The 27,818-nt window shown below is 46.0% G+C and overlaps 1 protein-coding gene across 1 annotated transcript; it reads right to left on the bottom strand.

The window, feature by feature from the left end:
* On the bottom strand, positions 1 to 26,219 carry LOC121598337 (protein TIS11). Its single transcript, XM_041925007.1, has 4 exons — positions 25,648 to 26,219; positions 24,516 to 25,502; positions 5,206 to 5,870; positions 1 to 5,077 (listed from the first exon to the last, which is right to left on the bottom strand). The coding sequence occupies exons 2-4, from the start codon at positions 24,576 to 24,578 to the stop codon at positions 4,186 to 4,188; spliced, it is 1,620 nt and encodes a 539-aa protein (XP_041780941.1). The 5' UTR covers positions 24,579 to 25,502; positions 25,648 to 26,219; the 3' UTR covers positions 1 to 4,185.
* Positions 26,220 to 27,818: the final 1,599 nt, after the last annotated feature.

The raw sequence follows: 27,818 nt of genomic DNA, 5'->3' as shown, positions 1-27,818 counted from the left end.
ACGGACAAAACGCTTAACTCGCTATTATGATTACCGCTGCTGCTGCTGTTTTTTATATCATTATTCAGGTGCCACTGCACCCACCTACATTCACACACACACGCGCGCTCCTTCTACTGCGCTGCATCTTTCCTTACGAATATAAGTTTTGCTTACGCACTCTTTACACAATGAACAGTTGCGGGTTGGTTGGTTGGATAGGAAAACTTATTTACACACACAGAGCACAGCCGAGCGCAGCACTCAAACGCATCCGCGAAGAGCAGCAGCGAAGCCACGTGAGCAGCCACCGCATGATATGAAGCGCCTTTACGCGTCTGGTTTTCCTTTGGTGGAGAGCATTCGCTTGATCTGTCCCTCTAGTCTGCTGGGTACGATTTACTTTTTGGAAGCACTTTTTTTTTAAAGCAAAAACTCGCCTCATGTGCATTTATTGAAACAACACTATACGGAACCGTCGTGTGCTTCAATTCAAACGCATGAGAGCATGAGAGTTAAGCTCGTAGTAGTTAGAGCAAAGGAAGACACAAGTGAAAAATCAACGTACCGAGCTTGATGGAAGAAAACAGGGACAGAAAAGAGAACTCAAATTCCACTCCAAGGACAGGACAGACACATCATACACCACCCACTGAACTCCCTCTCTCTCGGTGCTATGTGGCTTGCATTTACATGGGTGGGTTTACACGCTACGCGAGTACACGCATGCAACGGGCAACGATAATGAGATGTGCACGTGGTGCGTGTGTGTGTGTGATTTGTTTTGATTCCATTTCTTTTAATAAGGCACTCGCTTGGTGAATCCAAAATTATAATATTACACATGCATGTACATAAAAGAGGTGTATAGTTCGGTGTGTGTGTGTGCTTGCTTGCTATATATAGTATAGGAAATAATATAATATATGTATATAAAAAAGAACTCGCTTGCAAAAAAATCACGGAAAAAATATAAATTACTACAAATGTACAAATGAAATAGCGTTTAATAAAGGAGCGCCGCACGCACGCACACACGCGCAAAGTAGCAAAATTAATCGTTAAATCCGTTTGCATTATTGAATGATAATAAAATAATAATAATAATAAAATAATAAAGATAATAGATAATAATAATAATATAATAATAATAGTAGTCGTATGTAGTAAGGTAGTTATTACACAAAAATAGTAAAAGCGTTCGCGCACGCATTGTTTTTTTGCAGTGTACTAACTCGACGAAAAAGGGAAGAACTATAGATTATCGCATTTTGTATGTTTTGATTTTCACTTGCTGCGCGCGCGCGCTTTTGCTGCACACTCTCACATCGATCGCTCGTCTTTTTTTCCTTACTTCGTTGTCTCGCTTCTAACATCTAAACACACGTACAGGGTTCGCCTGCATGCATCACACTAGTGCAGCTTTTCCACCCTTATATTTGTTTTGTCTTTTTTTTGTGCAACAGTTCATACAAGTACATATAAGTTAAATTCATCTTTTGTTTTCGAAAAAAATGAAAGGAAAAGCTCATCATTCTACTTCGGCATCACATATTTCGCATAAATAATCTCCTACCGCGCAAACACATAATAAAAGAGGGGGGATATATACGGGGTGAGTAGTGGTGTTTGTGTGGGATTTGAAAATATTACATTACGTACGTTAGGTTTTCATCGGCAACTCCAAACAAGCATTACCTTATACACCCTTTGTCTTTTTTTCGATTCATTTTTCGCATAATCCTAAGCAATGTCTAGGTGGGTGGTTTCAGGAGAGATGAGGGGGGGTTCATGGGGATTCGTAATCCTCACACACACAGACACATATTAAGAGCAGTTTGTACCATGATGCGGAAGAGTTCAAATTAACGTCAGATATTTCAGTTCCTTTGTTCCCAATCGGTGGACTATCTACGGAAGAAAAAAAAACTAAACTGTTGGTTGGTGGTGGTGGTGGCAAGTGATCGACTTTGATGAGTGTAGCACACATAAGGTGTTTGATTGTGTGTGTATAATATTTGTGCTGTGTGCGGTTTTGAACGCTTTCGTGCGTGCATTTTTCTTTTACAGGAGAGTTTTGAGAATAAATAAAATAAATTAAAAAGGGGACATTTCTATCGGTGCGGACATATTGTGCTCATTCTGTTTTGCTTCACTTTACGCTGTCTATATAAGTAAACTCTATGCACTATTATATTATATATATATATCGTTTATCATCACCCATATTTTCAAACACGCAGCAAAAATATTCTCGCAGCAGATATATTAATGTGTATGTGTGTTTTTTTTGTTGCATGTATATATATATATGTATATAAATGTATAGCACATTAATTGTATTGTTGTATAAAATACGAAATCAGTTACCAATAAGACTCCCAACTTGAACAGGCACAGGGAGAGACCGGTAGAGCCAGTGAGAGTGAGAGAGAGAGAGAGAGAGAGACAATTGGTGTGCATGTGGTGGCTGTAGATTAAATAGAGATGGAAGAGACGAACCCTTTCTTCTTCATATTCTAATAATAATTAATAAGTTGGCATGTTGTGCTATTTCTTCATAACAACTGTAGTTCACAAAGTTTATAAATAACGTATCGGGGGGTGTTGCATATATGATTCATTTTTCAGTTCGGTAAAAATGGAAGTACAAATAATAATAATAATAATCATAATAATGCAAAAAAAGATTAGTGTAGTAATGTACGCATAAACAACTTGCGGTAGAATAGAAGAAAGAAAAAAGAAAAGCTCATGAAACACCTAAACCCTGGAGGGAGAGCCTTATGTGTGGATGTAATAAATAATTAAATAAACAACTGAGTTCAACTGACTATCATATATGTTCATATTATCCGCACGAACAGCAGGGTGTAAAAAGGGTGTTAATAAAGAGTGAACTGGGAGGGAGGGGGTTTTCGAAAGTAAAGAAATAGAGTGATCGCATGATGGCATACAGAACACAGTCGATTGGGTGGGTTTGGGAGAGCGCAATGCTTACTATTTGGCAAACAGACTCCTCTGGGAGGCGTTCTTCTCTCCATTGAAAGTCCCGTAACATACATTCTAAGCGCATTTGCTTCTACTATATATCTGCAGTGCCTAAGTGCTCAAAAACAAGCGCGCCACAACTTCCTTGGAGGAGGCAAACTCTCTCTTTCTCTCTCTCTCTCCCGAAGAAGAATTGCGCTTCTATCAAGCGTCTGAGACAACCATTGGGTAGGATGATTACAGCCCCTTTTTATCGCTTTATTTTAATCGTTGTCACCCACACCACCACTCCCTCGCCCCATTATATGTTCAATTCGTGTCGCTTCATTCGTTCGTCCGTTAGCGAATGAAGTCATCCAAGAAAAAAAAGGTAAATAAATTGATAATTACACATCGCGCAACCTAAGAATAATTATTAAAGTATTCAAATAATATTACTATCGCGTACCGTAGTAGTTCTTGCATTTTTGTTTGTTTGTTTGTTTGCAAATCACATGTAAGAGAAATTGAATTAAACACAACAAGAAACAGCGAGTTTTCATCTGTTTCTATGTGCGTGTGAGTGTGTATGACGATTTTTTGTGGTTGTGTTGTAAATATTATAGTGCAAAAATCAATAAATATTTCCTTCTATCCATTAAAGTATTTGCGCTGTTTGTATTAGCGCGCGTTCGTGTGTATGTGTATGTGTGAGGTACATGATTGATAAATCCAAAAATAAACAAAAAAGTATACAAAAGCAATCTTTTCTCGTTCGAATTAATTTAAATATAAATACATGTCAGAAGAGTTCAGAGTAAAGTAATTCCCATTATCAATCGCTCACACCCACACACACACGTACGACGCTCACCCTTTCCCATGTCCTCCCAAGGGACCCACAAACACACCCAGGTGTCCCCTCCCCTTCTACACACTATTGCAGATGAAACGAGTGCAGCACAAGTTCGGTTTAGATTCTTTACACAAATGAGCCCAAAACGCTGGCGGGAAAAATAAACATAGAAAACGCGCGGTTTGGGCAAAAATTCATCCTTACTTGTGCGTGTTACACAACGAAAAAGCGCTCGGTGTGAAAAGGCACAAATGGAGCGTCTCTTTGTCCCACTGTCTCTCTTTTTCTCTCTCTCTCTCTCTTCCCTCGTCTCATCAAACGGAATAAAGTAAGCGCTCCCTTCCCTTCTCTCACCACCGCCGCCGCCGCTGTTTCCCCGATTACAGGTTGAGATTGACGACGAAGGGTTCCAGGGCGGAGCTGAGCCGGTTGAACACGGGCAGCCGGTCCTCGACCGAACCGCCATTGCAGCCACCGGCCGCCCCACCGCCCAGCTTCATGGTGGTAAGCGAGGGCGACGACGGCGGCGGGCTGGCCATCGGCGACAGGCCCTCGATCGGGCTGGCCGGCGGGCTGTTCGGGAACAGGAAGGGCTGCGGGATGGCGCCGCCCTGCTGCAGCGTCGGGCTGATCGCCTCCGGGAAGAAGTTGGCCATCGAGGTGGTCGGGCTGAGGGACAGCGACCCGATCGGGGAGGCCCGATCAGACCCGGTCGACATCGACAGGGCCGGGCTGAGCGGCAGCTGATGCAAGTGCTGGTGCTGCTGCTGCTGGTGATGATGCTGAAGCTGCTGCTGCTGCTGCAGAATGGCAGCGGCGGCGGCCGCCGTTTGCAGCTGCTGCGCGACGGACAGTGACTTTAGGGCACTGTGCTGCTGCTGGTGATGACCGTGCTGCTGCTGCGACGAATTGTTGTTACTGGCGATCATACTGGGACCGTTTTGGTTGCTCTTGGCCGCGCCCTGCGCTGACTGGGATGAGTTGCCGTTGGCGGCGGCGGCGGCGGCAGCCGCATTTGCCGCTGCCAGCCGCGCGTGGTAGGCGGCCACGTTGCGGTTGTGGTTGCGCGCCTCCTCCGCGTTGTGCACAAAGTGGCAGCGCGGCCCGTACGGACAGAAGCCGACGCTGTGGAACGTGCGGCACAGCTCCGTCTTGTACTTCGGGTGGCGCTGCAGGTTGCGCAGCTCCTGCATGCCGTGCGCGAACTGGCACTTGTCGCCGTACTTGCACTCTCCCGCCTCCTCGTACGGTCGGCAGAGCTCGGTTTTGTATCTGTGCAGCGGGGAAAGGGAGAGAATACAAATAAACGATTAACATTTCAAAAATATTAACAAAAAACCCGATCTAAAGCGTTAAAGAAAGACAGAAATTCAGTAGAACATTGTAAAGCCGACACCTACCTCGAGGTATTTACTTGCTGTGGCAGCGGTTCGGACTGCGTTCGTTCCAACTTCCGGTGACCGGAGGAGGAGGAAGTGTTGCTAGTGGCGTGCTGCTGGTTGTGACTACCGTTGTTGCCGTGGTTGCTGTTGATCGAGCTGGCGCTGCTGCTGCTCGAGCTGATCGTGGCGGCGGCGGCGGCGGCTGCGGTGGTCCCGGTCAGCCCGGCAAGGGCCGCGTCCTCCATCGCCTTGTTGAGCGTGAACATCTCCAGGATGTTTTCCACCATGTGGCGGGCGGCCGGCTGCGACGCGGTACGGTGCAGTGCGGCATGGTGCCCACCGTGGTGCTTGTGCTGGGAGGCACCGCCAGTTTTCTGCAGATTGAAAGAGTACTGCTGCTGCTGGTACTGGAGCTGTTGCTGCTGCTGATGCTGGATGTGATGGTTGCTGCCGCTAAGCGATTGCTGGGCGCTCAGCAAATTTCCACCGTTGCTGCCGTTGCTGTTGTTGGAGGTGGCAGCGAGCGCAGCGGCCACGCTGAATCTTTGCGACAGCAGCATCTGTTGGCTGTTGTTGCTGCTGCTGCTGGAGGTACCGCCGTTGTGTACGTTGCTGTTACCGGCGCCAACACCACCACTGCCAATGGTCGCCTGTGTGTTGCCTCGGGAAGTGTTGGTTTGGTTCTGGAGAGAGAGAGACAGGGGGGAGAGAAAGAAAAAAGGGGGATTTGATTAGTTTTGTGTTATAAATATTTTAGATAACATGTATTCATACGGATCTGCAGTATTTATCGCAAGTGTAGATGTGAGTTACGAGTGCTGAGACGATTTTTAGATCAGTTCAAACTATGTATGCGTAATAAATGGAACTGACAAGGCAAAGAAGAAACAATCTTTAGCAAAAAAGATTCATGATTCCTTGGAGACTCTTGAATCATTGATGATTCAGTCATCTTGGGAGATACATTAATCTTCCTGGACAAATTTGATTCAGAGTCATTAATTCAATAATTCCCTCAGCGGATTGATTCATCTTCACGATTTTTTAGAGATTTATGAATCGTTTGCTATGCCTTAAACCTCTCGCGATTCATGATTCTTTGGAAATTTATGAATTCGTTAGTGATTCTTACATCTTTCGCGATTCATGAATGTTTCGATCACAAAATATGAGATTTCGATTCATTCATATTCTTAAATTCAAAGTCAGCGGTACCCAAAATGCTGGGTATTTCTTTCTTTGCATCTCAAAATTTGAATTCAGATTCATTGATTCACTCAGGAGATTAACGCAAACTTCGAGATCTGAATCAGAAGTACCCATCTCTAGTTTGGATCAGTATTTACTGCTGACTGTACAGTGCCTGATCTACGCGTCATTGCGCGATGGAAAAACAATACTTTTGCAAAACACACCCGACGGAGGAGCGGGGATGAAAGAACCCACTTGAACCTAGGGAACGCACACGTTGAGAGGGAACCGACAAAGCAAAAAAACAAAAAACAGCCGTTGCAAATGTTCTGCTGCGTCGTCTATCTTATCAAACACACTCCCTTCACTTGAACCCTTACAACGCCTTTCTTTCCCACCCTGAGCGAGTCGTGGCGGGGCGAAAATGCGCTCAGTTGGAAAGATAAGAGACCTACAGCATGCTAGGCTGGCTGCTTGATGTGTCCCGTCCCCGCCGCTGCCCGATGATATGTGTTGTTGTTGAGTGGTAAAGAAATATTCGCATCCCACCCTTGTACCCTTCTCCCCTCCTGCCTGTATATTATCGGACGCACAGGCACACACACACACACAATTTGTGCAAAAGCTTGTCGCGGAATGTTGCCGGCAGTACACACCAGAGTTCGTCGTGAACGGAGGGGAATCGATAACGGCACACCAAACCACGCCACATGCTTGCCAGCACAAAAGGGGACGGAGTTCCATCAGATATGTGGAAAAAATGCTCCCGGACTAGAAGACTGCCGCCGCGAATGTGTGTATCGAAATGTCACTATCGTTGAGGAGGGGGAAGTGCGTGAAATTACGAGACTAAAAAACAAGGACAGATGGAAGATTGCAGTACAGCACCCCACCGTCACAACTTTAAGGACCCTTGCTTCTCCTACAGTTGCATAACACGTTAGCTTGGGCGCCGTAACTACCCTTTTCTTCCCCTGCGCCCTGACATTAATTGCAGCTTTCGCGTGCGCGCCAAAATGACACCCCGGGAATCCCGTTTTATAGGGTGCGACGAACAAAAAAAACGGCCCAACACACCAAACAACAAGCCCAAATATTCCCATGCAAGACGACACAACTTTCACAACCTTGCCCGAAGGACGTCTTGCTGCCTGCCTGGTCGCGCAGCACGAGTCGGACATCCGTCGTGCACATGACACATGGACACTATTTATTATTGTTTCGCATTGTTTTCTCCCTTTCGCGTGTGAGGAGGAGGAGGAGTGTTGGTTTATTATTTTTAGTGAAGGAGTCGGAGGGGGAGAGTTGTGTTTTGATTACATACCCTCTCTCTCTCCCCCACACACACCTCCAGACAACTCCTACAAGTGCTTTGATGGTTTTGATCACAAGACAACTCCTCCTTCAGAGGACAGGTTTACACACACACTCCGGAGGTCCACCCGTAGAAGGCACGGTCAGTTTTTTTGGGGGTTGTTGTTGTTGTGTCATAATTCCTACTCCTCCTTTTCATCCAAACACCAACCCGCCATATGGAGAGGGAGTTCGCGTAAATTGTTGCATATGGCATCCAACGCGAAAGTGAAAGTGTCCTAATTTCTCAGCCCAATGTGGTCGCCACGCGCGGTCGTTAAGAAGCAGAAGCACAACACACACATACACAAAAAACCAGACGACTTTGTGTCTTTGCGGATTGCCGGGGCGCCACACATTGGACACTAAAAGTTTGGGGAGTGAATTTTGTTTTTTTTTTTACATCAGTCCCGTTCCTTTTTTTCCCATAATTGAAGTCCAATGACACACAACAACCGCAAACGGTTGCGCGAGCGCCCGTCTTTCTTCTTCCTTTCCAAATAGCTACCGATCGGATAGATCGAAACAAAAAAAAAACCGGAATTGTGGCCGGTTTGGCAGATTGGGGGCCACAACACCACATAGGTGTATAACATACTTTCCACCCCGCGGGTGCAACACATAAGCGCACGCAGAGGGCCAGACAGCACAAGAGCATCGATAATCGAAGTTCGTGTGTGTCTAGGAGGTGCTCTCTCTCTCTCTCCTAGCCGAGGGCCAACACGTGCGAAGGAGATCTCAAGAAAAGGTGTCTACGATTATGCAACGTGCAGCAGCAGCAGCAGCGGTGGGGTATCCACCATCATATCTCTGGATGGAAGGCCAATGAAATGGAAAGGTGGACGAAGGAACGAACAGCAGAGAGACAGCAGATAAAGCGGTCCGAAAAAAACCGTTACAGCACAACACACTGCTCTCCTCTGTGTGTCCGCGTGCGAGGCGGTGGTCGGTTGCGTGAGCGACGACGGTGTGTAATCCAGCAGGGAAGAAGTGTTTCATTCCAGAAATGAAAGCGAAACAAAATCCTCCTTCCCATGTTTGGGGAGATGGTGTGGTACTTAGTCCGTGGAGCTCTTGGGTACTTAGAGATGTTTGTTGGATGTTGGGAATACATGCATTGAAGATGTCTGGACGAATGATTTTGATACATTAGGACATTCGAGTTGGACTGTTGGAGTTGGAGTATGCGTCTCTCAGATATTCGAATATATATCATCATTTTAAGGCTGTTTCTTATGTATTATTGAATTCCTCACCAATTTAATGACTTTGAATTGTTATAACATTATTTTGGAAACACTTGGAAAACGGTGCGACGACTTCCCACCCAACTTCCGCCAACATGCAAGAAGTAAGCAAAAGGTCGTGGCATGCATATCACATGATAATAAGAACCCTCACGATATCCGCTGGTGTTGTTGCCAACAATAATAGTACCACCCAGAAGTTGTGTTTAGTTAGCAAACAATTTCCCACTGAAAACACGGGCAGCGCAAACCCACCGAATGGGGTCCCAAGAATGAAGACATCGCGGAACGGAACTTTTGCAAAACCTGGTGGAGAGGGAGCGGCTTAAATGTGGGAGCTAAAAACGTTTTCCCATTTCCACCCCGGAGAGGCCTCACAATGTAAGGCTGTTCAGCAACGCACAAACGGCAAGGCGCGCAAAATGTCAACTTCGATTCATTGTGTGTTGCGCGCGCGTCGTGTAGCACCGGCGGTGGCATTTCCCACGCGCGTACTTACGCTCAAAGTCTCCTAAGGTTTGGGAAGTACACTTTGAGGCAGCTGGAAGTTGTCAGTCAAAGAGTTTGCATTGTCTTTGGTGTGTGTGTCCGTCCTCCAAAACTTTGGTGTAGCATATAACGCCAATAGATGTTTCCTGTACATGCTTTGCTGCGTCCTCCTCCCCAGAGAGACCTCCGTCTGTTGAAGTATTATCATACGTTTACGTTCAATAGAACACACAGACACGCTAGAGAATTTAAAGATCTTAAACACTACCAACTCCAAAAGAGCAGATCGCATCGTCTCTCGCTATGTGTTTTGTGCCTTGGTGTGAGTTGCGATTTCCGTAATGCTTGTTGGCGAAGCCCGCAATGTTTGATTTATTCAACCGTCAAACAAGCACACCAAGTCACACAAGCGCGCGGTTGGAGGTCACTGTGTGCTTGAGGCGCCGGATAAACCGGCTTTAAACCCCGGAGAGGTTTCGCGGGCGGTGGATAGGAGATTAGAGCACCGAAAGGGTGGTGATGCTAGCGAGTGAGGAGTCATCGGACACCCTTTTTCCGTAACTGTGTGTGGTACACACTGTGGCGCATAGAAGACAACACCAGTAGGGGAGGAAAAAATCCACCGTTGTTTCTTCAAAAACCGGTTCTGCGAGCATAGCAATCATGGTGGGAGATGGTATCACCATTACCAACAGCACCATCACCACCACCATCGACCACGACCCGACCAGGTGGGAGGAAGTACGTTTTCGTGTTGATGTCTTGAACGTACAGACACAGAGCACGAAGAACTTGTGGTAAAGTAGACTGAGACGACTACTGCAAAAACATACAGTACAGTAGCGTACCGGCGCACGAGAGACCCAACACGACCCAAGGCGCCAAAGAGCTTCCGTTTCGAAAGTGAACGTGTTTTTGTTTGAGTTCAGAAGGAACTCCTCCAACACCGGTTCAGTTTCAGATATCAGTTTCTTTCCGCGTGTTTGTGTGAGGCGCGCCACAGTTGCGAATTTTCTGTTGAGTGATCTGATATCTCTGGGTTCTAGGTTAGCTATTTCCAGGGAGGTCGTCCACAATTCTGGAGTCTATTTTTATGTACCTCACACTTTACGACCTCCCAGCTCTGTCTCGAAACAAACTGCCACCTTGAGGTGCCTTCGGGGTTCTTTTCCTGTTACAGAGAGAGACACCCTTGATGCACGAACCGATGCCAACAGTCGCCCCTCTACTCCTAACAGTACCTCAGACATTTAGCGGCGAGTTGTCGGTTGCCCGTTAAATCGTGCAAAGGAAACTCCACACCCAGGTAGACACATCGGAGAGCTAAAGCCAACACAACATCAAACCGGTCTCTTTGAACCGAATCGATCAAGGCAAATCCGATCGAGGGACGCAGGCACTACTCCCGCCCGTCTCCAACATGCTAATAATTGCCGCACCTTTCCATTTCATTCGGTGCACTACTACCACAACAGCATCATGCAGCGTACGCTCCAGGGTAATCTGTGATATCTTAGACGAGAGCAAAAACCACAACAACAACAACAGCAGCACCACCACTTTGTGGTCCCGAGAAGAAACAAGGAAGTAGTGTGTGGTGGAGCTGTTTTTCTATTAATTTTGTGCCCGAGGAGAAGAGTACAAGCGTTTTGTGCATACACATAGAGACACACTCAGAAGATGCAATTTACAACACACTCTGCTGGTCTGCAATTTACTTGGAACGCTCTCTTCCTCGGGGGCATATGAAATGATGACGGAGAGTGGCAAACAGAGGTCCTGCTGCGACTCTCTGTATATCTCCTCCCGGAGCTGTTAGTACACTGCTCTACAAATGCAATCAGTTTTTTTTCTTGCTTTAGGGCATAGCAACGCTCGCCTACGTCGTGTGTACGAGAGATGGCGAATAGAAGATAAGGGAAGGCACTCACTTATAATTTCTTCCATGCAAATCCAGTCCCTGCTGCCATGACACTGTTCACGAGCGCAACAAGAAGCTCTAGTTTTCGCGATTTGCGAACTAAAAAAGCGGTACAGCGACATGATTCCCGCTCTGTCAGCCGTAGAGCAGTGAAATCGAAAGTGAAAAGAGGGGTCTCGTCTCACGCCCATCGTGACACATCCCCCATGTATAACATGGCCCGGGTCTTTGAGGTGCAAAACTACACGAGTCTCGTGCCTACCTCTCTCCTCTCTCCTCTTGACAGGAGATTGATTTTTCTTACCTTCACTTTTTGCGCTAGACTGAGCAGCACTAAAACTATTAAAGCAAGAGAGTGTGTGGGACGACCGATGAGGCAGCTCCAAAAGAAATCGAGTGCGCGCTCGCGCCCGTTTGTGCGCCCTTTCTCGCTTCCTGGAGCAAAAATATGGCTCAACAAGTGCACTAAAGTCGGGCGTTAGGCGGCATGCACAGCACATTGTGCAGCAGAGGAGTGCGGGTGATACAGAGAGGTTGCAGTAAATTTCTTCGCGCTCCTCACAACTTCCCTCCCCCGCCAGTAGATGAGGCGTGAATTAAAGGGCACCAACGCCAGCACCTCCACCAGCACAGAGCAGCACATCGCGCACTATCACACAAAAAGGCAATTTCGCTTCGGGTGGATTTTCACTTATTAATCAGCGGAAGCAGTAAAGTGGAGGGCCTCTTACAGCCCCGAAGTGTCCACTGCAAGAGTCGGTGTCTGTGGCGGAGAAGGTAGTTGGCAGGGTCCTCCTTCCCACCTCAAAAGGTGATTAGATTAAATTGAATTAGATGTGGTTGGGGTGGAAGAGTGGAGAGCGGAGTGTTAATGATACATTTCGCGATCAGAGAGTGCCTCCCTTTGATAGGCTCTCTCTTATTGATTACCAGAGAAGGTATACACACTATCACGTTATTCCAAGCAGATCTAATCAAAAGCCCTGAAGAGGTACTTCAAGAAGTCCGAGACACTATCAGGCTTTTGTGAATTCTACTTCAATGTCCACGTCCAATGTTTCAATTTTGTGTCCAGGAAGTCCAGATGACCTAATGACTCTATTCCTCAACATTGGATGTCTCCACACAGAAGTTACGGGCACATTGGTAGAGACCGCGAAGCCACACTGTTTTATTTCCCCATTAGTGGCGACGACTTTGGTCAATGTCAGAGAGCCACGTGGAGTTAAGGTTTCCGACGTTTTCGATCCGTGTGTACGCGCGAGCGCGCGTCTTCTGATACTCTTTTACTTTGGAGTAGCTCAAGGTCAAACGCTTAAAATACCTCCAAAACTATGAGGTGGGGACAACTATGATACAAACACACACACACCAACATTCGTAAGTCTCAAGACACTGAAACTATCTCCACACCTTCATGGGAAGGTGTATTATAAAAGCAGCAAGACTTCAAGCAACCGGGGGTACACACGCACCAACCCAAAAATAACCTAGACAAAGTCGTCGACGTCGTTGTGGTGTCTCTTTCTGCAATCGATTGTTTTGTGTTGGTAGTTGGGTGATTTAGGCCACTGACACCACACACCTCTTGCACCACGATCACTTCCTCTTTCGCTTCCACGATGGTTGGAGGAGAGGAAGGAGGACGGCTAATCGCGATCGCGTTAGCTAACTGCTGAATAATGAATGAGCGCACACCGGAGCGGAAATAATGTCGAAGAGGGGCACAGCGACCCTTCCCTCGTTGTGCCTTAAGTTCCGCTTGCGTATTGTGTACCGTCGTGTGTGTGTTTGCGAGACGAATTCTGTGTGAAATAGTAGCACCATTAACATCAAGTGATCTTTTGATATTTAGATAAGCCTTCCCCCGCCCCGGTCCTGTGTCTTAAGGGTGGCAAAAACAAAAAGTAATGCAAAAATTCACTTTCAACACCCACACATCCCCCTTGGGGTTGGTGTGAAAATAGTAACGCGCGAATTAATTTCCTCCCTTCAATATCCTCTCGCTCTCTCTCTCTAATGGCTTACACAGCCGTCTCTCGCTTGCAAAAAAGTAACAATGAAACGTGCTGCCCGCCACCAGGGGCAGGCAGGCCGCACTATAATTCATTGTTGCAACCGAAGTGTCTCAAGAGCGGCTGGGTTTTTACTTAAGGTGTCGGATGTAGTAGACACACACACATGTACGGTAGTCACTTGAGACAACGTTTCGCGGGGTTTTTACCACCGGTTGCGTGACAGCGGATAATTATTTCGCGCAGGGAGTTACACTTCCAAGACGCACTTGAAGCTAGAGTGTGAAGGTACAGCAGAGTCGGTGCTATGGCCCTACGGACAATGGAAGAACCACACACTAGCCAAAATGACGACCACGATGACCGGAGAGTATGATATGAATTGGAGTTGGAGAAGTGATGGTATGGAGAGCGTAAGGCACCGATGAAGCAGTATGCCCTGTGTGAATTGGAATTCAACCATCGAACGGAGAGAAGCATAGATGATAGATTTTACAACTTGATATCACTTCATATTGAGTAGCAATCATCGGGAAATATCACAATCTAGCGCTCTGCACGTTATTTTGATTCTTTTTTTTTTAGAAAAAAGCACATTACGTCAATAGTTCAAAATAAACTTGATATAAAAGATCATCTTCCAACATTATTTGTGGAAAGCTTGATACAAATTTGATAATTGTAAGTAGCATTAAAGTGAAATTTTTGAGTTACGTTAGAGCGATGGAACAATGCAACGTTACACACTCATGGGTACAACGACACCACCACCACCACCGGAACACGATTCCATTTGAAGCTTTTGCAACAATTAATTGTCTCAAATTAGCAACTCTCGTCCATTAAGATTTCAATTAATTATTTGCGCTCACTCTGTACAAGGGTTTGAGTTATTTGCCGGACGTGCCCGGCATCACGGAACATCGAGAGAGGCGTATTGCTATTGTGTCTACCTTCTTTTTTTTTTTTGACACATTAGGGAACTATGTTTGTGTTTGGCCGTGTGCAGCCCTCCCTTTTGGTGCTGAAAGACAAGGAAAGTAATCGTTGGCGGCAGGCGGCGAGTGCATTGACAGAGCAGCAGCAGCAGCGCAAACGCCTACAATATTTGCGCGCGGAGAAGAAAGTAAAGGAAATCCCTCCCCCAGCCACGCGCGCATGTGTATCACATAACGAGAGGCGATCAACTAGCTCTTAGAAGAGTACACACAACAGTTGCAATTGAATCGTTGTGATAAATTTTCATCTCGTTACGGTCCTCTCCGTCGCGTGCGAGTGTGGGTTTTGTTGAAAGCACGCAGGGAGCATAAGTAATGCCGAGAGTTCAACCAAAAACGGCGTGGGCCGTACAGAAGGGCTCCAACAGGCACCAGAGCAGGCAGCCACAGCTTCACTTAATTATGAACTGGAATAAATCCGCCGCTCGTGCACACATTTCCGCGAACTAACTGTGAGTGTGAGCCTCCTCCCACACACGGTTTGTTGTTGTGTGAAATGTGGAAGAGATGCAATTTCTGGCATGTGACAAACAACGGGGAGTTGTGTGTGTGTGTGTGGTGAGACATGATGCTCATTTTTCCACCGAGATTACTCACTACGACAAAACAGAGAAAGACAGAGCGCGGAGGGCAACCGAGATAATCGTGCGCTGCACTTCCGGTTTGATTACTTCGCCGCCGCCGCCGCCGCGCTTTCGTGTGCGTCTCTCTCTCCGTGGAAGTTTAAGGAAGTGGCTGTTAATGAGCTAATCTTTCCCCAGTTATTTTTTTCCCCTGCTAATTGACAGCGCTGTGTAAGTGATCAAACCGGATGTGCACATATTAATTTTTATATTTATTTTTTGCTGCTTTAGCGAACGAACTGTCACCTAATTTGGGCAACATACACAATCCTCGTACAACCTCTCCACAAGCAAAACTACACACACTTTCTTTCTTCTGTACATTTCTCTCGGCTAGAGGCGGGAAAAAAAAACAAACAACTTCCTCTCGCGCGTTTGATTTTAACCCTCTTGCAAATATAAAAAAAAATGTCCAAATAGGGATTGCAAACACAACGGGGATAAAGGATAAAGAAACGCACAATATATCCCGTGCAAAAAAAAACCCGACATGATTATGTAAAAGTCGCACCACCACCCCCGCACCGCTGAGGACAAATTTAACTCTCGCCCTCGCCCCGTCATCGCACGACCGGTTTTTTCGTGATTGGGCAACACACTACACACCACTACCAAGCAGCACTCTTCACATCCGGGCCGGCAAAAGTGAGCAAAAATCATACAATCCTACCTCCGTCTCTTCCTCCTCCCTTCCGCGTACACAAGGAGGTGATTTCGCGCCTTTTTTCACGCCAAACAGTGGTTTGCGCCACCCAACAACCTCGCCCCACGCACACGCAATGGGGATTTGGTTGTTTCAAGTGATTTCAAAGCGAAATGAAGCAACGACACTCTGCAGGAGGAAAGAGGAGGCTGTGTGTTGGCGTCTCTAGTGTGTGTGTGTGCAGCGCCAAGAGAGAAAACTATTGAAGGCGTTTTGCAATATGAATGTGTAAAAGAAAGCAAAAGTGAACACTGATACAGTCGAAGTGGACAAAAGACTTCTTCTAATTATAAATGGTTGAAAAAATATTGAACATTGAAAGAGGATTTTGAGTTCAAAGGAACAAATTTGTGATATCAACTGAATCAATTGTGTTATCAACTGCATCGATTATGATATCAACTGCATCCATTGTGATATCAACTGAATCGAATGTGATATCAACTGAATTGATTATGATTTCAACTAAAACGATTGTTTAACAGTTTTTAACATTGAATTCTAGTCTGAGTTCTGAAAATATATCAATTTTTTTTGCTATTTCCGATAACTATTGAAAAAATTGTGTGAATTCAAGTGAAGTTGTTGTTCCACCTTTCGATTCATACCAAACATATTCAAAATTGTTGGAGGTCGTAGTGTAAATTTTCTCCAAAAGAAAAGAAAAGCACACGTAATCTTGCGCTCCTCCTCTCCTCGCACGCACTATTACACAACCACTCAACCAGGGGTGGAAGAAGTGTGGACGGGTCTGTCATAACTCAATGGAGCGCCCAGAAAATCTACGACCAACGTCCCGCGTATGGTTGAGGACGTGGAAAGACACGCACGCAGACCCGTCGAATAACAAAACGTGTTAGCTACGCGCACCTCTCCACTCCAGGGCCGCGAGATGACACACACGCGCAAAGACGCAGAGTGTTTTTCGCACAAGCTGCACACCATCTCACATCATTCGCCCTTCGCGGGGTGTGTGCTCCCGGACGTACTTCACGCAGAGACGACACACAGACTCGCGTCGCATGATCTTGCCCTCTTTCTCTCGGCAAGCAAAGATCGCGTGATCATGGCGATGAGACAACGATGAGACAAAACCATCTCCGAAGTGACCCGGAATGGAGAGTGTGTCTCTCGGAAGGAAGAAGATAATGCTTCGGTTTGTGTGTTGGGTTGGCGTTCAATGGTGGTTCAATTTTTTGTTTCGCTCTTCCTGCGTTTAGACCCACATGGGGGTTGGGGAGTGGTTCCGCACTCGTAACGTGGTACTGGCGGTCACCTCGTCCCCCCACAACAGCATAATAGAGAGAGGCATGGGAGCATCATCATCTTTGCCGTGGTGTGATTTCGCTTTCAATAATACACGCGCGGCGCGATGCGGCCGCCAATAATGGGCCGCGCGATGATAGTGAAGATGATGATGATGATGATGATGATGAAAGAGAAGAAGGAAAGTTGTGTAATTGGCGGAAAAGGCACTTGCCACCACACTGGAACTGGGTGGAAAGGGAACTCGATTCGTGTGGGGGTGTGTTGGTAATGCTGCTGCTGCTGCTGGTACTACTTACACTTCCACCTTCTTTCTTCTTTCTCTGTAGTTCCGAATTGGTATTAGATCACGAGGCCGTGTGTTTGTTTCACGGGTTGAGGGGAAATGGGGAGTTTTCATCGTTTCGCACACACTCTTAGCTGATTTGCTGCTGCTGAAGTGGGTAAGCGTTTATGGCAGAAAGACTGTTCAATAATACATCCAGTACTACCACAAACACAACAGACAGGGCAGCGCGCCACAAGGCGGAACTTAAACGCCCCACAACCTTTTTTTTGGTGTTGTGTTATTAACATGCTGCATAATCATCAGCGTGAAATGTGGGGGGGGGTGATGCTTTTTTCGTCTGTCATGGTGTGATGGTAAAATGAAGGCATAAAAATAAAAAATAAAATGAGAGAAAAAATAGGTTCGGGTCGGACTTGCTGCATACATTTGAAGGGAGCGCGCGCGCCCCTTTCGACGTTCTGGGGGTAACTTCAACGCAGTCATCGAACAGGAACCTCTCGATTTTATATTACGTGGGCAGTCAATAGGCGTGCAAAGCTAAAAAGAAGCATTTGCATGCGCGCATTAACCATTAATCAAATGAATAAGGGCAATTCATCAGTTTGCTTTCAACATTGCCCAGGATTTAGGTCATATGTTGAAACTTACATTTCAATCACACGCTGTGTGTATCTTGATGGTTGGAAGTTCAAAATGCAATTCGAGCAGTTTCATTTACAGTACTTGGAGTCACTGTACTCTGTCTCATGATATTTGTTCGTTTTTCGTAAGGAAAATATGGTTATATGCAAAAAATCAACTGCTCGAAAACTACTCGAAACTACTCGAATGAGCTACCGAAGGCAAATTTCATGTTTATTTAACTTCGACATCATGAAACGATGCATTTGCATGATATCTTACAACCCCGCTGTTTATGAACCAATAATTCAGAAGATGTTCTGTGGTAATTTTCAAAATTATGCCCCGGTAAAACCCAAGCTATGGTGTATTGCTGCTCTTCAGTAGTGAAACTCTTGGGTCAGTAAACATATAAGTGTAACCGACCCTATACGTAGTAGCAGGTTGAAGAGCAATTAGCAATACGCGCGCGTTTCATCCCGCTCGAGGGCTATTATTACCACAAAAAGAAGCGTTACACATCGGCAGACGACGAACCACCAACAACAAACACAACAAACTGTGCTTTATGGTGGTGGTGGTTAGCAACTCTTGCATTCTCTCTGCTCTACACACTACACTCTTCCTTTCAGTTTCTTTATGGGCACAGCTCTATAACTCTTTATATCACCCCTTCATTCGACGACATGCTTCGTTTCGTGCTGGAGTCGAACACACAAGCACGCACGAAACAAAACCCCACACACAGCACAACGCATAAATTGTTGTCCATAAAATTAGAGAATTCTACAATTCTACGAGCATGGGGTGGGTGGTTGTTGCCCGTACCCTCCCCACCGTTCGGACACAGGTCCATAAACAGTCACCCAACCAGTAGTGTGTGAGATCGTTTCGAAACAAAGTTGGGTTGTGTGTTGAAAAATGGGTAGCATCTTTAGCAACAACAGCGACGAAAAAAGGCAGACAGGAAACTAAATGGAGAGGGTAGCCTTAGTAGACACTTTAATTGGGTGCTTTAAGTCACTCAACTAAATCCCCCCTGTCTCTCTTGCGTATACAATATGTGTGACGCAAAACACAAACCCCAAAACAGGGGGAAAGGATGATAAAAACGCGCAAAACAGAAACTGTTTAAAAGCGCACTGCTGCTTACTACTTTTATGCTATTTATGCAAAAGCGGGAACAACATACACACACAAACATTCATGGCGGCTTGCGCAGAGAGCGCCGGAATGATAACAAAACAACGTGCGTTTGCGCGAGCGCACGCGTGCATGCGGAAAAAGTGGTTAAATATTACTCGCCCAACCCCCCCCTCTGCCTCGTGCTGGAAGATCATGTGGAAAAAAGCGCACTTATCGTGCGCCATACATTAACGCAAGAATTAAAACCTGCCCAGCAGTCTTGCGTCGCTAGTAAAGAAATGTTATGAGGGGGGAAAATAACTCATTCAAACGAAGGAAGGAGCATGAGGAAAGGGTGTGTATGTGCCTGAAGGCAAAACAAAAAAAGGAAAAGAAGAACATCTAAAAAAACGCGAAATTGCCAACAATTAATTTATACAATTATTCTAGCAGCGATGTTCGGCTTCTTCGGGACGCTCTTCTCCTTCCCTTTCATCTTCAGAATTTATCCAGACACACAATAGTGTAGCCCAAGAAACAGAACTTCGTACAAGGCATTCAAATGAAAAAAAAAAAATGATATGAAGAAGTAACAAAGCAACATCCAAGATGAGAAAAACTCTTACTTTTTTAAGCACAAAACACAAAAGGAAGTATAACTAACAAAGTGAGTGTGGTACAGTGGAAGCGTGGAAGTGGGGTTGCCCAAAAATGTCCGACGTAACACGCACCACCACCCACCACTATCATGAAACATTGCTATTTGTTCACTTTGAAAGGAATGCCGAAACACCCATTGCCAAAATCCAACGAAAAAATCCGATTGGAAATCCCCTCGTAGCAAACAAAACCATCCCCAATACCCAATAGGAGACAACGGGGACAGGTGGTTGTGGATACAGGAAGTCTCGAACATACCACCCCACCTCAAAACGAAGACACCAGCGCAGCAGCAAAAGGAAGAAAGATTAAATTCCCACTCTTTCGCTTCCCCTCTTTCTGTTTTCCAAGCGATTAGATAATCCGTGCCGCTTCCGACCGAAGGCGCCGGAGAAAAGGCCTCATAATAACGATGATGATGATGATGATGAAGATGAGCGGGAGTTGTGCAACACCTCTCGGTGCTTCTTCTTTTTCTCCTCTTTTTTGTAGCACAATTTTCCTTTCATTTGGAAATGTTGGGCGGGAAAAACTATTCGCCAAACGGGTGGGCACGCGAGAAAGCACTGAGCGCGCTTGCTTTCTTCTCTTCCGGTGGCGGCCCACAACACAGCCAGACAGACACCACCCATTTAACCCACATTTTTTCCACCAGCCCCACACACACACACACGCATGGCATTTCTACTCTGTTGCGCCTACTTTGACGTAACCAGCCAACAACCACTTGTTGTTCGGCGTGTGTGTGTGGAGAGATTGAGAGAGAGAGAGGAAGAAGCCTTCGTAATTTCCCACACGAAAAGACGTAACAGGGTTTATTACAAAAGGGGACCCTCAAGAGCCGGCACACCTTATCACGACAGACACACAGGAGACGCCGTCGACATGGATATCACGTTGCTACGCCCAATTTTTAGTTAAAACGAGCCCTTTTTCCTCTACCTTTGAATGTTCTGAGCGGAAAAAACGTCCAGGGGAAACCCGTCAAACACACCCTACCCTTTTTTTTGGGTTGGGAAAATGCAACCGACCAAAAACAAAACAAAAAATCAATCGTCACAAGGGAAAAATAACTGCACTTAAATGCAACAGAGTACGTTGTTATTGTTCTGCTTTTGGGCAAGCCCGCCCTACCAGCATAACAGCATAATTCCACCCATCAGGCCTAAATAGGGGGTCTCCCTCCCCCATCACCCTCACAAGCAATGGGAAAAAGTCAAATTCTAGGAGCCCGCATGAAAATGCGCTTTGTTTTTCCTTCCCATGCATTTTGCTACATTTTATGGACTTATATGACAACATGTGGTGAGGGTTGGTCGGGAGAAAGGAACATTATCGGAACCGGAAAGAGAAAGAGAGCGAAGAAAAGCGTCCCCGATGACCGTGACGACCTTGTGTGTGTGTGTATTTCATGCGTTTGTTGTTCTATACAACTTTTTTTAGAGCCAAGTATAGAATGGAAACGACGGGAGGAAAAAGGGAGCTGCATCGGAGTGCAATTCTGCACGCCCTGGACTTCCCTTCCCCTTCGTGAAAAACGTCCAGAATTATTTGCAGAAAATAAAACGAACAGGGTGTGCTGAGCAGTCACCGATGCATGAAGCAGCCAGCAAGGGGAACTTGGTGTAGAGTTGCTTGTTGTGCGCCAGGGGGGCCCCTCCGCTCTCCACGGCGCATGTTTTTACCATCACAACTTTGCGCAGCCTTTGTGAAGAGTGAGAGGTGGTGAGTGAATTATTTAAAATTTCATTACTCATCGGTCAAAAAAGACACACGAACAAAAAAGACACACCGTTCTTTGGGTCGGTCCGTGGCGTGCGATGATTCACCTGCCCAACAGAAACATCAACCCTTGATCCCCCCCCCCCCCTCACTCTCCTTTGCTGCTGCTCCCCGTTAATGAAAGCATTAACGCATTTTTATAAGCACACACACGCACACTAAACTAAAAACGGCGCAAAAATGAAGCGCAAAGTTGAAGCGATTAAGAATGCGCCACGGAACTTCCGCAAAGCGCAACAATACGCGGCGACGCGCACAACCCTCTCCTGTGTGTAAAGTAAAGCAAACTTTATCGAGCAGAAGAAGAAGCGTTGTTGCTACACTGTTCAGTAGGAGGAAGAGGTGTTGAACGAAAAAAAATCTAATCAATGCTAATGAAGAGCGCGAAATCGCGGAACCAAACAACACAACAACAAACTCACCAACACACTTCTTTCTTTATCGACTGTCTTATGACGTTCGATCGCGCAGCACAGTGTTGTTCTTGCGAGTTCTTGTGTGTCATAATACAGGACACAAATACACAAACACACAGCGGGACAGACATTTTGATTGAATTAAAGACACATCGCAAACACGCAGCTTGAAGAAGGGCGACGACGACGACGTGGCGCCAAAAGCAATAGGCGGTTTTCAGCAATAGTACACACAAAAGTCCCCCCGAAAAACTGACCAGGCACAGAGGGCTGGTGTGGTTCATAGCGAAGAAAAATGATTTGTGGTGATTTTAAATCAAGAGCAATTAAAATACAGCGAGAGAAAGAGAATGACCTGTTCCTTATCCTCCCTCTTTCCAGATGGTTGATGCCCCTGTGCACTGTTGTTGTGTGTATTTGTTTATGGAGACGCACAACAAAAAGGCAAGGCCCTGCTCCTACTACCAATCTTACCCCTCTCTATATTGCATCCACTTTCTTGCTGCTGGTGGGTTTCTCTTCTACTACACTCTGACTCAATTGGTTGTATTCAATTTCTTCTCATTGAAGCCAATTTGTGTGACATACAGGGGAGCGAGCAGCAGCTACACAACTGAGAACGCGTACATTGGAGCGTCCAACGAAGCACGAAATATGTGGCATCTTCTTTAGATCTGCCTCTGTGTGTGTGTGTGTGTGTGTGAGTGTCAGTTGGCAATGTTTTGGGAACTTCTATCAGAACAGACTCAACACTGGCCATGCCGAAAGAGAGATGTTTCACTAACTTCTACGAAGACGTCCACCGTGGTCCAAGGGAACAATCACAATTTCCCAACAGCTTACGCATGGGAGAGTTTGGAGATGTCTACACGACACACCGGATGAGATTTTCATCGGCAGATATGGTTTTTGGAGGGGCAATTCTAACCCCAAAACACTATCAAGATCTTAGTGTCATAACTCGACGCAATGTCTCGCTCGATGTAAACATATCAAGTGACAAAATCGAAGTAAGAGGAAGGGGGATTAAATATTGGTGGTTTTGAAATGTACACCAAGCGGGGCTCTTGGCTGCTGATGGTACACCTTGGAATTTGTGGTCAGAAACTGCCGCTAGAACAGAAATGGAAGGAACATCTCCCAATTGATATTCTGAAGGTTGGAGAGGTTAATTTTTTACAGGTTCTTTGCTTAGAGATTGATAGCATTGCCTCAATACCAACCGAATAGTCTATTGACAAGATTTAGGATCTAAGAACATCAGATGAGATCAGATGATATATCTCTCATTTTAAAATACTATTGGGATTTTAAGAAGAAGATAGTTCGTTAACTTAAGGCTTACCCAGAATTCCAGTAGATCCTATCAAAGTTCTCCAATTTTAGAATCCTTATGAACCTAAGGCTCGTCCCAGAATTCCAATAGATCCTATCAAAGATCTCCAATTTTGTAAAGCTATGTCCTTAGATGCGTATCAATATATACTTCTAAACTATCAAAGGAGATATAGATTTGGATGTAACTGCAGCAGAATGATCGCTTTATGAACTTCCGAGTTTTACATTTAAAAAAGCTTGCAAACTTCATTTGGATTTTCAGGTCGAGAGGTTTGTTTCTTCCCAAACAATTGATTCTCTGAGAGAGCTCTGTGACCCTTCGTTCCGCATGAGTGTGCGGATTGGGTTGGTTGGCAGGCAATCAGCCACCACAAAAAGACCTTCCTCCTGTCTCAAGCCAACCACCACTACACCAAGCGCATTTTACACACTCCAAAGCAAAGGAGGAAAAGATCAGGTAGCAGAGCCCTCGACCGTTTGTACATGGGAGAGATGCCAGTGCACCCGCGGATTCCTTATTCCCATTCAACCAAGCCGAAGGAAGGAAAGAAAACAGATGATGATGGTGGTGGTGGTAGTAGTAGGAGAGGTCTCTCTAGTGGCCCAGACTCCCCCCAGCTCTCGGGGTGGTAGTGAAAGTTATGACTTATTTGCTGCCTATTGCTGCTGCTGCTTATTGTGTGGGGAGGAGTTGGGGAGACTCCAAATCGATCCGAACACTGGGTATGGGTCTGGGTCTGCGGGGTGCTGGCTGCACAAGCTTCCGGTCCAACTCGAGGCCTTTTAAAAATATGGCAAAAATAACCCACAGACAGAAAACCGCAAACCGTCAAGCACATAACGTAAAACTATAAACCTTATGCAAATGACAGTTTCACTCTCACTCTCTCGGTATCGGTCTGCGCCACCGCACCGAACCCCGATTCCCGGCCAAATTGGGAGGTTTGATCGATCAAGGGGAACATTTGAGGGAAGGTGTTGTGTGCAGGGGTCGTCCTCTTTGCGTCCTCTTGGACAAGGGAGCTTCACGAAATCGAATCAAAATGGTTTGGTTTCGCACACGAAAAGGGTATTTCGCACTGTAGGAGAAACTTGTCCATGTTTCGAGAGGCCTGATGCTATAAAAGTCACAAATATAAAAACACGAACGATGGCGCGCTGGATGTATTTCGATGGTTGGGCGCCATATTTCAATATTTCAAGCTTGACCCCACTCGAGCGATAAAATGGCACCTCCTTGCTGGTGGATCGATTGTGTGTATGAGCGTGTGTAATTGTAATCCTCTCTTACCTTGCGTGGGTACTCTCCAAAGTCGTACAGTGACGTGCTGTGGTGCATTATCGCAGTAGACATGGTGGTTGCTTGCTAAAACACGTTTTGCCGCGGATGGATGCTGCTGCTGCCAATTTCACACAAACGCACACACGGATATGTATCACACAGGAGCGCGCAGGAACAGGATATTAGCGATTGCGCACACACTCGTATCGAAACGAAGCACACACTACTCTCGTAGAGGCGAACAGCGATCGAGATAACACACACACGACGGTCGCGCGATATGCAAAAGAGGTGAAAGGACTCTCTCTCCTTTATCCTTTCGCGCGTGCACTCTCACACAAATGAAGCTGCTATTTTTTCACTTAGCCGCGATGCATAAAAAAACACTCGTCACTCAATTAAAAATTGCTCCAAAAATATAAAAATCGCACCACACTTCAAATCGCGATTTGCTCACAAACACACACTATTTACGGCGAAAAAAATATGGCGCAGGCAGAGAGGCTCGTGGTGTGTTTAAACTCGACTTTCTTTCGCACGCTTTTCTTTTTACTAGTAAAAATGCACTATTTTCAAGGCGCATCAAATAATGATTTTCACACTCGGATAACACACTTTTCTTCGTCGTCGTGAACACGTTTCTTTCGTAGTGGACGAATATTTCACGAATATTAATTTTTCTTTACTGAAATGGCAGTTCTCGAAACCGGGGGCTCGTACCAGTGTGCGGAGCTTTTTTCTCTTTTTCTCTCTCTTAGTAGGCGCTGTGCGCAAAAAAGGATCTTTACGAAATGCGTGTGTGCTAAAAGGGGGGCTTTCAGGAAAATGGATTCCTCCGTGCACTAAACACACACACACACTGCACCTCACTTAGAACAAACAATTCACTTTTCCTACTTAGGTGGATGACGCTCGCGCGCACACACTTAGGACGAAAGGGACAGTTTTTTTTTTCTGTTTGAGTGTGAGGGAGAGTTTTTGCTGGTGTGGGGTGCGCTAAAAAGGATGAGAAAAATTAAAAAAAATATATATTAGAAAATAGGAAAAAAAACTATTTCTTTTACATAAAGCTAAAGTAATGTAATATTTTCGAGTGAAGTAATTTGCACCAATAAAAAAAAACTCTCATAATGCAACTTACATATTCTGGCTGTACGGTTGATTCCACCAACTTCGCAAAGAATTGCACACACACGCACAGCACTTGGTGATATTTCCACGCGACGAATCGAAAACCAGAATTCGCGGAAGTTGTCGGCCGCGCGCGCGCGTAATTATCACACGAATCGAAACAACACAAACTCGCGGCAGAAAATGGCAAAAAAACTGCTGTGGCGGTGCTGTTCACGGAAAGTTCGCTTGCCTGTTGTTTGCGTAGCAACACTCTGCTGGCGTGGTTTTATACTCGAACCGTACTTTTTCGGTGTCACCTTTACTGTACTGTAAAATACACTTCTTGCGCGAATAGCGTACAGAGGCTAAAAACTTAGAACACAGGCACAGGCTGAAAGAGATGTTGTGCGTGCTGCTGCTTCGACTCTGGACACCGAAAACGTAACGTTACACTGCTCTGCCTCGGGCGCGTGTGGTAGATTCGCTCTCTTGTGTCGGTGTGTCTATATCGTTGTACTGCTGCTGCTGCTACCGCTTGGTCCGCTACGATCTGCACTGGACGCCGCTCGTTTCAGTTCTGTGCAGTGGTGTGCTGAGCCCGATCGCACTAGCCTGCGCCGCCTGCCAGTGGATGGATGGAAGAAACAGACACGCACACCAATACTAGCGCGCGCGTTGAGCGCTCGCGCACACGCACGCACACAACGAGAGGGAAAGTGTGTGCGCGCGCGCTGTGTGTGCGAGAGAGAGAGAAAGAGCGAGAGTGCGGAACAGCGTACTAGTTGCGCGCTTGCGGGTGTGTGTGTGTGTGCGAAACCAGCTGTGTGGAGAACGGCGAACGGTGCGTCGTTTCAAGCCGACTTTGTGATGGATGTACTTTTGCTTGTTTTAGTGTAATTTTCTTAGAAAAATGATAAAACATCAAATAGGGCTTAATACCGAAACATTCTTGCTTACGTATGACAAGACAAAACAGCAATAACAATACGTTTTATATGTATTAATACAACTTTTCTCACCCTTCCGCAACACAGTGCAGTACTCAACCCGACCCGTTAAACGCTGAGCGCTACACACACTGCGATGAAAACGAAATGAGCAGTGCGAAAGAAAGGAGGAAACCAAACAAAACAAGTGTCCAACACAGGAGCGCGCGGCTGAAAGAGAGAACAAATCGCATCGTATGTGCAGGTCGTGCGGAAGCAGTACAGCATGCATGAGTAGGCAACTTCCCCTGCCATCAACGCCGCACTCGACTACGGGTGCGTGCGTGCGTGCATGCGTGTGCGTCTTTGGAGCTGCGCGGTTGTGTTGTGTGGCCTTATCGGTGTGTGTGTGCGTTGGTGCCAGTTTAGCTCTTTGTTTGGATTTTGTGGAACCGTTCGAGCCTGTTTGCTGTTGCATCTCGCTCACTGTCGCTCGCTCTTTCTCTTTCTTTCTCATCGCGAGACCATCGAAATGCGTGCGGGTTGTTTACGCGTGTGTGAGTGCACGTGTGTGGTGCTATGTGCAGTTTTTTTTGTTCTCTCTCTTTCCTTTCTTCGTCTTTGCCTTGCTGGTCCCTTTCCCACCCCCTCAGCGCACACCACTTGGATGTGTGGATAATTCGGAACGAAATTGATTACGCGGACGCTTTCCGCGGATGACTAGACTAGAGCGTGTGTATTATCTAAGCGTATTATCAAACCTGCAGGGTGTGATAATTAGCATCGTCAAGGAAGTGGAAAAGAAGGCTATTGATTGTTGAATACCATTAGAACAAGAAGAAGAAGAAGAAGCAATTGGTTGACAAGAAAAAAGGAAGCTTCAACAGTATCGAAGGCTTCAATTTGCAATTGACACTAGTGACTGGGAAAAATGAAGTTTTCGTCGGAATTGATTCGGACTAGCTCCGCAGTTTTCTGGAATCGATTCCGAATAGTAGGTCCAGAATCAGTGTCCGGAATCGGCTCTGGAATCGGAATCGGCTCTGGAATTGGAATCGGCTCCGGGTTTGGTTCCGGAATTGGCTCCAAAATTGACTCCGGCATCGGTTCCGGAATCGAAATCAGCTCCGGAATGGAAATTGACTCTGAAATCAGAATCGGCATCGAAACGGATTCGGTTTCGACATATCCATAAGAATAGGTGTTTGGGTCCAATGATGCTACGTATTGATAGCCGCAAAGAATCACAACTTATTTGTAAACGATGCATTCT

This window comes from Anopheles merus, chromosome 3L (assembly GCF_017562075.2).
Source record: "Anopheles merus strain MAF chromosome 3L, AmerM5.1, whole genome shotgun sequence".
Lineage (NCBI taxonomy): Eukaryota > Metazoa > Arthropoda > Insecta > Diptera > Culicidae > Anopheles > Anopheles merus.
This window is presented reverse-complemented; position numbering and strand designations above follow the sequence as displayed.

What these genes read in the sequence shown, in the direction of transcription:
- LOC121598337 (XM_041925007.1), bottom strand. Translation starts at nt 24,578, where the DNA reads ATGTCTACTGCGATAATGCACCACAGCACGTCACTGTACGACTTTGGA. An exon ending in TTGGAGAGTACCCACGCAAG is followed by an intron (nt 5,871 to 24,515) that starts GTAAGAGAGGAT and finishes CTCTCTCTCCAG; the next exon opens with AACCAAACCAACACTTCCCG. An exon ending in CAGCAAGTAAATACCTCGAG is followed by an intron (nt 5,078 to 5,205) that starts GTAGGTGTCGGC and finishes CCCGCTGCACAG; the next exon opens with ATACAAAACCGAGCTCTGCC.